Source organism: Bactrocera neohumeralis, chromosome 4 (genome assembly GCF_024586455.1).
Source record: "Bactrocera neohumeralis isolate Rockhampton chromosome 4, APGP_CSIRO_Bneo_wtdbg2-racon-allhic-juicebox.fasta_v2, whole genome shotgun sequence".
Taxonomy (NCBI): domain Eukaryota; kingdom Metazoa; phylum Arthropoda; class Insecta; order Diptera; family Tephritidae; genus Bactrocera; species Bactrocera neohumeralis.
The window spans coordinates 63414967-63427246 of NC_065921.1; the positions used below are offsets into that span (position 1 = coordinate 63414967).

General features: G+C 37.7%; 2 protein-coding genes across 6 annotated transcripts in view; one reads left to right on the forward strand and one right to left on the reverse strand.

Moving 5' to 3' along the window:
• LOC126756425 (bcl-2-related ovarian killer protein) overlaps positions 1-12280 on the reverse strand; it is a 46493-nt gene that overhangs the window by 7621 nt on the left and 26592 nt on the right. The window lies entirely within an intron of this gene.
• Positions 563-3475, forward strand: LOC126756422 (uncharacterized). The gene is made up of 4 exons (XM_050469484.1): positions 563-957; positions 1927-2586; positions 2643-2815; positions 2874-3475. The coding sequence occupies exons 1-4, from the start codon at positions 563-565 to the stop codon at positions 3473-3475; spliced, it is 1830 nt and encodes a 609-aa protein (XP_050325441.1).

Sequence of the window (12280 nt, forward strand, 5' to 3'; positions counted from 1 at the left end):
TTAACAAAAACTCAATCCAATTTTACTCCCAACAATGTTCAATATGTTGGAAACAACAAAAAAATTACAGCAAATCGATAGTTTTTCGTGTGTTCATTGTTTTCTACTTTATTCTCCAAGAAGCGACTACTAATCGAATGAGAAATTGAAATAAACGTCAACTAACCTCTCTCAACAATTAACGGCACTCCAAACATTTGTTACTGTCGGGCAAGAAAAATCGTGTCGAAAGAAAGCGCAATAAAATGCGGTGAACTCTTATGAAAACGAAGCTTTTTCAGAAAAGATGCGCATACGCCGTGTAACACGAAAAACGTGCGTTCAGCGCACACACAACACACCTACTGCATTTACCGCTGTTTCATTCTCAATCATGCGACTAATGCGTAAATCGTAAATGAAAGTAAATTTTTACATGCGACAAAAAGAATTGTTGACAATATGCAAAATCAAAACAAAAATCGTGGTTTGGAAATAACGTTCATTTGGAATTTCGATTTGTGTATAAAAACCAGCGCTGGCGTGAAAAGGTCATTAGTTTACCAGAAGTCAAAATACCGAAATGACTTCCAAGCTTAGTCATATCGCGCTTGCGCTTTTCTTTTGTGTCCTCGTCGAAGCGAACATTTCACATTTCTTCGCAGACAACTATGACTACTATCCGCAGCAACAACCCGCCGTGCCTAGTTTATATCCAGTACCACCAGCGCTGCCGCCCTCACAATTGGGCGACGCATTTCCCACGTCCGCTCCAGCTTCACTGCCACAGTCAACACATTCACCTGTCGCGCCAGTGCGACCGTCCTCCACTACTGAGTTAACGCTGCCCGAGATTGTAGAGAACCGTGGCGCCAAGAGTGGTGGCAGAATTAATTTTATTCCGTTGCAAAATCAATACTTATCACCGGAAGAAGATCGTCCAAACTTTGAGGCATCGAAGCGACCGCCTAGTTTTGGGTAAGTGAGTTCGCAGTTTTAAGAAACTAGACTGGAAAATATTTGAAGTGTTTAAGAGAAGTGATTATCGAAAAAAGCGAGAGTAGGCATTGATAACTAAAATTTTACAGACCTTTTCACATTGATTGAATCAGTTTTGATCCTGCCTACGATAGCTACACCCGAACTCAATCAGTTTGATTGTTACAGAAACAAATTAAACTATGAAAAATATAGTATGAGATGTTAATTGTTAAACAGAAAGTTTACTTAAGTCTTCTAGGTCTTCTAGTAATAGCTCTATACAAATCTTTATTCGCAACACGAAATATTTGTATCCACTTCATCAATCAGTCTTATATTAACAAAATTAATTTCGCTTATATCGGTAAAAGAAAATCAGTTTCAATGGTCGGGACTATCCCACAAAAAGGTCGTGAGATCGAAGTCGTCACCCGGTGAGTCAGTTCAACTAAGACTGAACTATCAACCGTTCGGGATCCGTTTCCATCATCAGAAATAGAATGATAAGCTAGTCCAATAATCCACCAAAGATGGGACATAAATTATATAACAATCATCATATAACATAAGCTTATTGTGGATGATATGTCCAATAAGCACCTATGAAATTTTTGGGATGTCGGCTGTATCGATTAACTGCATTTTAAGGACGTTTTAGTGGGTTTCTCTCTTAACTGTATTTTTCGACGTCTATTAAAGTCCTAAAGGTCAAAAAATATAACTGAAATACATACATATATAACAAGAAATCATTTCACAAACGCCTTAATTCCACAATCCTTTTCTATAACTATACATGCTTAACTGTCTTTAACACTAAAAAAGTTAAAATCATTTTTACTACCGGTCATTTAAGCTCCAGGAGCAGAAATTGTACCAAGCAATGTGTACCTTGGTAATGTTAATCAAATTGAACAACTAACTTATGTATATTTAATAAACTTCTTATGTTTCAAATTTCTTTAGCCCCGGCTACTTCTACCCACGTCCCACATCCATTTTCATTCCGACCACGACTACTACAACCACCAGCACTACAACTATGCGTCCGGACCCTATTGTGGTGATTGATCCGCCTGATATTCTTCCCTCTGCGCAAGCACCAGCCATTAATGATCCCGTTGCGCTTCAACCAGCCGTACCGGGTTATGACTATAATGTGCCTGCGGGTCCGCCATTTCAGCTACCCACACATACGCCAGTATCTACGCCTGCACCCGTCTACTTGCCGCCGGATGACGGCGCGCTCAATGCCGCTGTCACTCCCAACACTCTACGTCTGAGTGTACACGAAATGCGTTGCATGCAACACAATGGCGGTTACTTTCGCGCTGTGCTCAAAGTGGATAGTTTTATAGGCGCAGCGCCGACAGTCGACAACGATTCGACTGATAAGAGTTGTGAGTTGAAATTGTCGCGCAGTTACGTTGTGACCGACATTGCGGCGGAGGATTTTGAAAAGTGCGGCGTACATGCTTGTGGCAATGATTTATGTTTGCGTCTGCGCTTTCCCACCATACGCGGTGTGCGTACAAGTGCGGATGGCATACTGACACTGCACTGCAAGACGCAGGAGCGTGTGGCGGTTAAGACGCATGCGCTTAAAGTGAGCGTCTCCAATGAGTTGTAAGTAGCGGTGTTGAGTTAAAAGAAAATTTCATAGAACGCCATTAATATTGCAGGCAAGCGCGTAGTCTGGGCACCTATGCGCACGGCGGCACCCAGTTACCCTTTCGTACGCATGTAGAACTGTTTCGACGTACCGCTAAAGGTTTCACACGCCACTTGGACACACACAGCGCTGTGCTGCTGGGTGAGGAGTTGCTGTTACGGGCGCACGTTATTGCTGGCGATGGTAATCGAGAGATTTAATACCTAAAATATTACTCAATACAATTCTCAACACCCCACAGGTTGGAATTACACTAAATTAACGGATGTGCATGTGCAACGCATCTCCCCAACCGGTGAGCTGCTCAACAACGTTGCTCTCGTCACAACACGAGGTTGCATCAATCCATCCATGCAAAGCGTTTGCACACAACCGCCAAGTTACGATCCACCGCTCGGTCATCGTTTGAATTTCAAGGCAGTTATGTTCCAAGGCATGCGCAGCGGCGATGAGCTCGTTTTATCCATGCGCATTACCGGTTGTTTGGAAGAGCGTGATTGCCATGTGGACGCTAGCAATTGCAGCGTCGTAACCAATATGTGGCGCCGTAAACGCCATACAGTGGCAGCTGCTAATGGCAACGAAGTATCGGAAATATCTCGCATTGCTTTTAGAGTTATGATGCCAAATGACGAGGCCGAGGAGCTTATAGATTCACCAAACGATGCGAGTCAAAGCTCAGACGTGAAACTAGGAAGAGAGCATGTATCTAGTTCTGTAAGGGAAAGTGAAAGTAAAGGTATGCTACTGGAGATGAATGCATTGAAAATAATTTCTGCTGTAGGCTTCGTTTTAGCACTCACTGGACTGGGTATTTTTGCGGCAGTGAAACTATCAAAATGATGTTTTTACTAAATGGAGGAACAGATTAAACAAAACAAGTATTTTATTTTATAGTTGAGAGCTAATACCTAAAATAGTTAACTGTATTAATTTATCATAACAATCATTTTCTGAATTTTATAATTTTTAAACTAAGATCTTTTTTTAATATAAATATAAATATACAAAATATGTTTAATATGCAAGTAGTTATAAATATTTCTACAAACTTATTTAATACCGCAGTGAAATTTGGTAATTAATTAATTTCTTCTTGATGGGTGTTAATTTTGAAACCTGGCAGTAATCTAATATTAGTTTCCGCTTGTTATAAAGAACAACTAACTGTAATTCTGAATGAACATTCCAAAGTATTTACAAATGATATTTACACAATACATACTTGTATAACGCATGATAAAACAAGTATATAACGATTACAAGATAATGTTCGATATGTCCCCTAGAGGCTAAGAAATCGTTAATTAAGATATACATGTGTGTATGCATGGATGTATGCATGGTTACCACCATATTCTTTAGTTTTCTTAGAACCATAAAATGTTTTTTGGATCATCCTGGACAACTTTGACAAAGAGACTAGGGTTCGAAGACAAGTTTCGAACCAACGTTTTTTAGGGATTTTTAAATGATCAGCATGTTATCCGATATCGACCACTTAGCATATGGTTGTCATACAAACAGAACGATCAAAACTATGTCCTTGTATGGAAAACTTTTTCATTTCAGTAAATATCTTTGTAGGATGGAGTCATATGTAGAAGTTAACGCAAACGAAGAAAGTTCTCTGAGTGCCGTTCACTTGGAAGTGGTCAAAAACAATTCTTTTACATATGGCCAAGCAGCTCTCCTAGACCAGGTATCCTCTGGATAACCAAAGAACAACCGTTTGAAAGCGAGCTACAGTAAGAAGGCGAACCATCCCTCCCCAGGGTTGTGCGCTAGGTTTGAAATCCGCCACGTAAAAACCGTCCGCAATGAAAAAGAAACAATAGTCTAGAATGAGAGATCTCCCTTTGGATGACGATTTAATTTAAGCCGTACAAGAAGTGCAATTGGCGGGACAAGGACTGAGACAAAAAGGTCGGTGTGGTATTCGTGATGGAAGAGAAACTAATTGTGCTTGGCGACTTTAACGTCAGGGTGGGCATAGAAGATACTTTTGGCACAACGGTTAGGAAATTCGGCCTCCATGATGAAGCATCCCCAATTGGGTTGAGGCTAATCGACTTCGCCGGGGCTCGAAATATGGTTATCTGTAGTACTATATTCCAGCATAGGAAAATTCATCAAGTTACTTGGCTGTATCCGGATCGAAAAGCCACGAACCAAATCGATCATTTTGTGATAGATGGAAGACACGTCCCCAGTATTTTAGACGTTCGTAAGCTCCGAGGTCCTAACATCGACTTGGACCACTATCTTATTGCAGCCAAGATACGCACCCGCCTCTATGCGGCAAAAACACACATCACAACAGACAGCCGTACGATTTTCTACTCGACTTGCACTCCTAGTCTCTGAGAGAACTCGTCAGCAACTCGGTATAAGAGAACTATGGGACGGCATTTCAAGCTCCTTACATATATACAGCTGCTTTCGGAAAAAGCAAAAGAACAGCTGGTACGATGAGGAGTGCTTTGTCGTAGTGGAGATAAAGCAGACTGCCTACCTTGCAACGCTACAATCGACCATAGCGCCAACTACCGTGGGATAAGCCTCAATAAGATTCTATCGAGCCTACCTTATCAGTGCGGCTTTAGGTCTGAAAAATCAGCAACTGACAAGATTTTCATCTTGCGCCAAATCTTGGAAAAGACCCGTGAAAAGAGGATCGACACACACCATCTCTTCATCGATTTTCGAAGCTGCTTTTGACAGCATGAAAAAGAGACTGCTTTTATACCACATGTGTTTGAATACCAATTCCCGCAAAACTAATATGGCTGTGTAAACTGACGTTAAGCAACACCAAAAGCTCCTTCAGGATCGGGAAAGACCTATCCGAGTCGTTACAAACGAGGTTTCAGACAAGGAGACTCCTTATCGTGCAACTTCTTCAATCTACTCTTGGAGAAAATAATTCGAGCTGCAGAGCTGAATGGAGAAGTCACAATCTTTTATAAGTGTGTACTGGCGTACGCCGATGATACTGATATATGTATAATGGACTAAAACACTACAGATCTGAAAGTATTCGATGCAGTTCCCGCCGGTGGAAGATCTCCACTTCGTTGGAAAGACCAGGTGGAGAAGAACCTAGCTACACACGGAATCTTCAATTGGCATCAAACAGCAAAATGGAAGTACCACTGGCGTGCTATTCTAAGCTCGGCAATAACCGCTATATCATTTGTTTATTCATATTTCAAGAGTAAAAAAATAATAATTTTAATAATTCCTTACAGTCCTCGTCACGCGTTCTATCCTTGTCGTCATTTAAAAAATAAAACAATGACGGATTACTAATTGGTACCAATACTATTATGAAATCTTGTCTATTCAAACTTTTTGCTATAACTTTTGAGAACAATTTTAATTTTGAATCTTTTAAGAATCCATGTTCAATATCTAAATAATCGAAATATTATATGATTTGTTTTTTTTTTTCAAATTTCTATACTAGGGTATACGTTTCTATTTTGATTGATTCTATATCGCGTACAATCGAGAGAAGAGGTGATGATCTGTATAATACTTGTAGAAACGCTTTTCAAATGTGCTCAAAGATATGTAACTTCCAAAAGCTTATAAATACTGCGGAACATTTTTATACCCTGAACAGGATATATTAAGTTAGCCACGAAGTTTGTAACACCCAGAAGGAAGCGTCGGAGACCCTCTAAAGTATATACATATATATAAATGATCAGTATGTTGAGCTGAGTCGATTTAGCCATGTCCGTCTGTCTGTCTGTCCTTCTGTATATATACGAACTAGTCCCTCAGTTTTTAAGATATTGTTTTGAAATTTTGTAAACCTCATTTGCTCTCCAAGAAGCTGCTCATTTTTCGGAACTGCCGATATCGGACCACTATAGCATATAGCTGCTATACAAACTGAACGATCGGAAGCTAGTGCTGGTATGGAAAACTTTTGCATTTGACAAGATATATGCACGTAATTTGGTACAGATTATTTTCTAAGGCAACAATGTAATCTCCCAAGAAATTGTTCAGATCGGTTAACTATAGCATATAGCTGCCATACAAACTGAATGATCGGTATAAAATGCATGCATGGGAAACTTCCTCAGTTGACGATATATCTTCACGAAATTTTGGTATGAGTTATTGTCCATAGAAATAATGTAATATCAGAATAAATTGTTCAGATCGGCTCACTATAGCATATAGCTGCCATATAAACCGAACAATCGGAGCAAGGGCTTGTATAAAAAACTTTCGCATTTGACGTGGTATCTTCACGAAATTTTACATGGATTATTGCTTAAGGTAATAATATATTCTCCGAAAAAATTGTTTAGATCGGATTACTATAACATATAGCTTCCATACAAACTGAACACATAGTTACTAAAAGAAATGCACCTTTGAAGGGTATATTAGCTTCGATGCAGCCGAAGTTAACGTTTTTTCTTGTTTTAATTTTAGTACAGCTCAACGATAGTTACTAAACACCTCCATAAATGTGAATGTATTTATATATAATTTATATTTCTTTTTATTTTAACTCAATTGTCTTTAAAATTGTATGGCTTCTGATTTGGATGACTCTAAAATACTCATTTACTTCGATAATTCAAATACATGCTAATGGCTTGGTTAAATCAACTAAACAAAGCCATTTGAACACTTTAAATGCAAAAGTAATGCTAAATACATACATATATAAACGATAAATAACACTCAATTCAATAAAAGAAATCACAGCTGACTTTTAACTGTTGTCACTGTCAATTATTTAACCAACAAACTCGTCAGACGGATAGTTACGTTGTTTGGCAGGCAACACGATTTTGTCGAGTAGTTGTATGTGAGCCACTATTCAGGACAGACAATTGTTACCCAAGTAAAAGGAGCAATTTGACTTTTAATACAGCGTAAAGCCAAAAACCTTAAAAAAAAAATCAGAAGAGTCTCAGAGTTGACCTTCTTTTCTCTACTACAGTACTATATACATATGTGACTACGGTTAGACAATTTTCAATATTTAAAAAAATATTTATAGCACAATCTCTTTTCCACCACAAAGCAGTAATTTGTTTATATTTCTTTGATCGTTTATAGTTCTTCATTATGTCTCGACAAGCCTTCCCTACTAATGTCATGAAAAGTTTTCTTTTTTCATAAAATCGTTTATACGTTTGAATTCGTCTCCGAAAGCATGTATGTATGTACATATAGTATATAAGTATGAAAGTTGTATTCAAAAAGGATACTTCTTGAAACTTTAAGCTGGATCTCCAGGCTTTCGAAATAAATAATCCTAAATTTTTTATAACATTATTATATTGCTAGGTCGCTACTAAAACAGTTTTACAACAAATATCAAAGACATTTGTCACTTCACTACCAGAGTGTCGCCCTACTTTACGCTGGACGTAACAAAAGTCACCATTTACTCAGCTACACATATGTAACCTGTAATGATTTGATTTATATTATAATGTTGTAAGTGTAAATGCCTCTTTCGCACATTTGTTGTGCGCACTGCTTATTTAGTATGAATTAATGAATCCAGAGCTCATTACAAATACTTTACACCACATACTCGGAGTTGCATGTCTATAAATAACTGTTAGCTTGGTGTTCACTTCTTTTATATGAGTTCATTCATGAGCTCCATGTTCAGAGCGAATAAATTCCCGAGATTGTTTTACCTTGTAGTGCATAGAGTTGCAATTGTCGGTATCATTTTTATTTATGACTTCTCTTTTTAAAGTCACATTGATCTGCTTGTTTTAGTTTTGTATTTGCTTTTCCTAATATTGTGTTTATTAAAATGCCACAATGTTTAATTGGTCCACAGCTACAACGCGCGCATAAATTATTCATGCGAGGCGAGTGCACGCACCTTATACGATTTTATTTCTATTTAATGTACACCATTGTTGGACTCTCTTTCTTTAATGGGTATAGAGACCACATATAGATCTTTTTGACTCCTTCGTCATGCCTTGCCCTTGGAAGGTAATATCCAGGTGTAGAGTGCATATCTGACGTTACGTTAGGAAATCACCATAGATTTTGAATTCAATTACAATTGATTAACAATTGATTTGTTCTTTTTAACGTTAATTTTCAACTGCAACTGTATACGAACTACTTTTTCAATTTTTGAGATATCGATCTGAATTGTTGCACCCGTCCTTTTCTTTCCAAGAAGCTGCTCATTTGTCGGAATGGCCGATATCGAACTACTATAGCATATAGTTGCAATACACTCTGAGCGATCGGATTCTATGGAAAGCTTTTTCATTTCATCAGATATTATTTCACGAAATTTCCCACGGATTATTGTCTAAGGCAATAGCGCAATCTCCGAAGAAATTGTTCAGATCGGATTGCTTATAGAATATAGCTATCATACAAACTCACCGAACATAATCAAGTTCTCGTAAGAAATCTTTTGTATTTCTGAAGAGTGTTATAGCTTAAAAGTATTGCTTTTAGATCTCAAGACATAATAAAATTGTAAGTCTTAACCTGAATTTGAAATTTTTTTCATAACTTTAATTAAAATGGGACATGATGAACTGTTTTAGGGCAACATTTTTCTCTTTTTCAATTGTGGCCATTTTCCCGAGGCTTGAAGGTTGAAGCATTCCTTCAACTGTCGATTTGACTCCGGCGTGACTTAACCTAGAGATTTCACATGCCCAAATAATAATAAACGAGACTTGGCTTTCCGTCGGTATGTAACTGTTGTAATTCGATTGAAGTAAAAAGGGTGACTAACCCGTATCCTTCAAACTAGCCGTGTATAAACCTCATGGGAGTGCGCTATTTATACTATCGCAATACTAGGATTTTTTTATTATTTCTGTTTACCGCACACTTCAGTATTCTTACGTATTTGCAACAACTTTGTCAATTTAAATCAACTCATTCATAAATAAATCATTTGCCAATAAAATCCGCTTACAAATCAGCAATAAATATCTACGCGATATCAATAATAACAAGTAAGAAAAGACTAAGTTCGAGTGACACCGAACCTTTTATATTCTTGCAACTTACAAGAATGAATGTAAGAGAAAATATGGGAGTTGGTGGGAGTATTGACCTAATTTTATCTATTTTTGCCAATACCACATACATTAACATGTCACATTCAAAAAAAATGTTCCCTGGATTTCATTAAGATATCTCACATACAATCACAAATCATATGGAACAAATTCCATCCGGATGTTTGAAATTAATCCTGATATTAGTTATATGGGGACTATGTCAAGTTTTCGCTCAATTTCATCCATTTTAGGCACCAAGAAGCACTTTTATGAGTGAAACACGTTCTCTCATTTTTATTGAGATTACTTATATATTGGCAGATAGATGCGGCATAAAGTCCCCCAGAAGTTCGAAAATCTTTGTATTAGGTATATGGGGGCCCAAAGAAGTATTCACCGGATTCAGCAAATTTTTAATACACAGAAATACTATTACCAGAAGACAATTTTCTCTAAATTTTAATTGAATCTCTCATATATTCACCTATACATATTTTCGGTCTTAAACAGTTTTGGTTACATTTGGTCATAAGGAACTATTAGTGTAAAATCTTATATCCCGTTATATCAATTTCTTCTTGATTTGTGTACTGGAGAATGAAGGAATTCAATTTGGGAAGAAGGCGTGTTTGTATCCGATTTCGCTCTTTTTCGTGTAAGAATGTGCACCAAATCTATCGAAAGTGGCCGGTGCCATGCACATCGTCCAATTTTTACCTCGTCCCCTATAAAGTCCTCTCATACCATTTCGGGTGTCTCTGTCGTATTTAGTTATCGATTTACCTTTTAGATTTTTTAGATGGAGAGCGAACGGGGTTATCTTCCGATTTCAACCATTTTTACAGTGTCTTGGGTGAATTTGAGTATTGTATCTTTGGAAGTCTAGAAGATATTTACATTAAACTTATTAGAGGGGGGCCACGCCCACTCTTTCAAAATTTTTGGCCCATAGGTGCCTCTTCCTACTGAGGTCTCTTCTGCCAAATTACAGTTCTATATCTTTATTAAGTGCTTAGTTATGTCATTTTATACGTGCTTACTTTTAGATGATACGTACAACCGTGAACAAAACTATTATACTTTGTAGCAACATGTTGCAAGAGTATAAAAATAAATTAAAATTCTGCTCGAATATTACATATGTATATGACGTTAGTAAGTGATCAAAACAAAAATAAAACAACAACACAACTTTTGCCCGAAACTGTCTGTTGAGCCGTGTCTGCTGATCCGCCGGCATTTTCATGCTTACCTCGCCGCACCGCCACAACTCCAACAAGGCAACAATCAAGGCGACTAAACAAAAGTATGTGTGCGCTTTTTATAAGTCCCGTACATACTTTACTTGTTATTAATGCTTTGCGGCATGCGAAATTAATAGGCTCGGCACATTTGTCCTCAGTGTCTAGATAAACTGAAAAAAACCGAGAATGCTAACAAGCGATAACATCTGTGGCCGTCCTTAAAAGCGGGCTATGTGCGCCAAAACTTAATGCCTTAATGCTTGTTAGTAATTCGCCACTTGCTGGAATAATAATAACTCGTAGATAAGTTCAAGCAATTCCTTTTGCTGCTAATTTACACTATATTTTGAACAGTTCGAATTAGTTGGTGGTAACACATCAGACATTTGCACTTTGCGCTTTTTTTGGACGCCACTGTTGAGTGCGTCCGTCTGCTTTTGGTTAGTGGCGTCAATCATATGCCAAGAAATTAATACACGAACATCAGAGCTTGTGCCCATTTGCGATGGAGCTCTCGTAAATGATCTAACGACAACAAATTGTCGCGATAACTAATATTTAAGTAGTGTTTTGATTTACTTGGAAGTTGAAAATATTCATGTTTTCGACATATTTGGCCGGAGCCGTTAGTGATGGGAAGTTGATAACAGCGTGAAATTCACTTAAGCCTGGGAATATGTGGTGAAACATAGCGTTTTTTGTACTAATGTTTTTGTGCATTTCTGAGTATTAAACGAATATTATGAATATATGGGAATAATGGGTCCAATACTATTATCGTATACACTCAAATATTATTCGACAAATGGAGAGTCTGACGAACACCTAGGCCTTTAGTAGACCCATTGTGAAACCACTGGAACTAAAATCCACTCATTATATTGTGTTCTTTCTGAAGTTTTACAGTACAAAAAGTTGTATCTGTGCAACCTCTGAAACTTCGTCCGATAGTTACTATTCTTTGCATGCGCATAGAAGACGTTTTATAGTATCCTCTTTTTCTACTTCCAGACAGCTTCTACAATGGTCATTATATTGTGCTTGTAGTCTACTGACCTTTCTGCCAATTAGACAGTGAATTGTTAGCACAAATATTAGAGTTCTAGTCCAATCCGCTCAAATTTTAATAGTCGGCACGTGTGGCCCATATTCCTTTCATGCCACGCTTGCCTGCTTGTTGAGTTAATATATGTACATATGTTTGTCAATTAATATCGGTATTCTGCTTGTCACGATTGTCTCTACTACTATACAGTATACTACTATACTGTATCTGCCAGAATACCAAAATGAGACTCCTGACTAACAGAGTCACTAAATTACGATTGTGACAATTAGAGACATGAGACAATCCTGACAAGCAG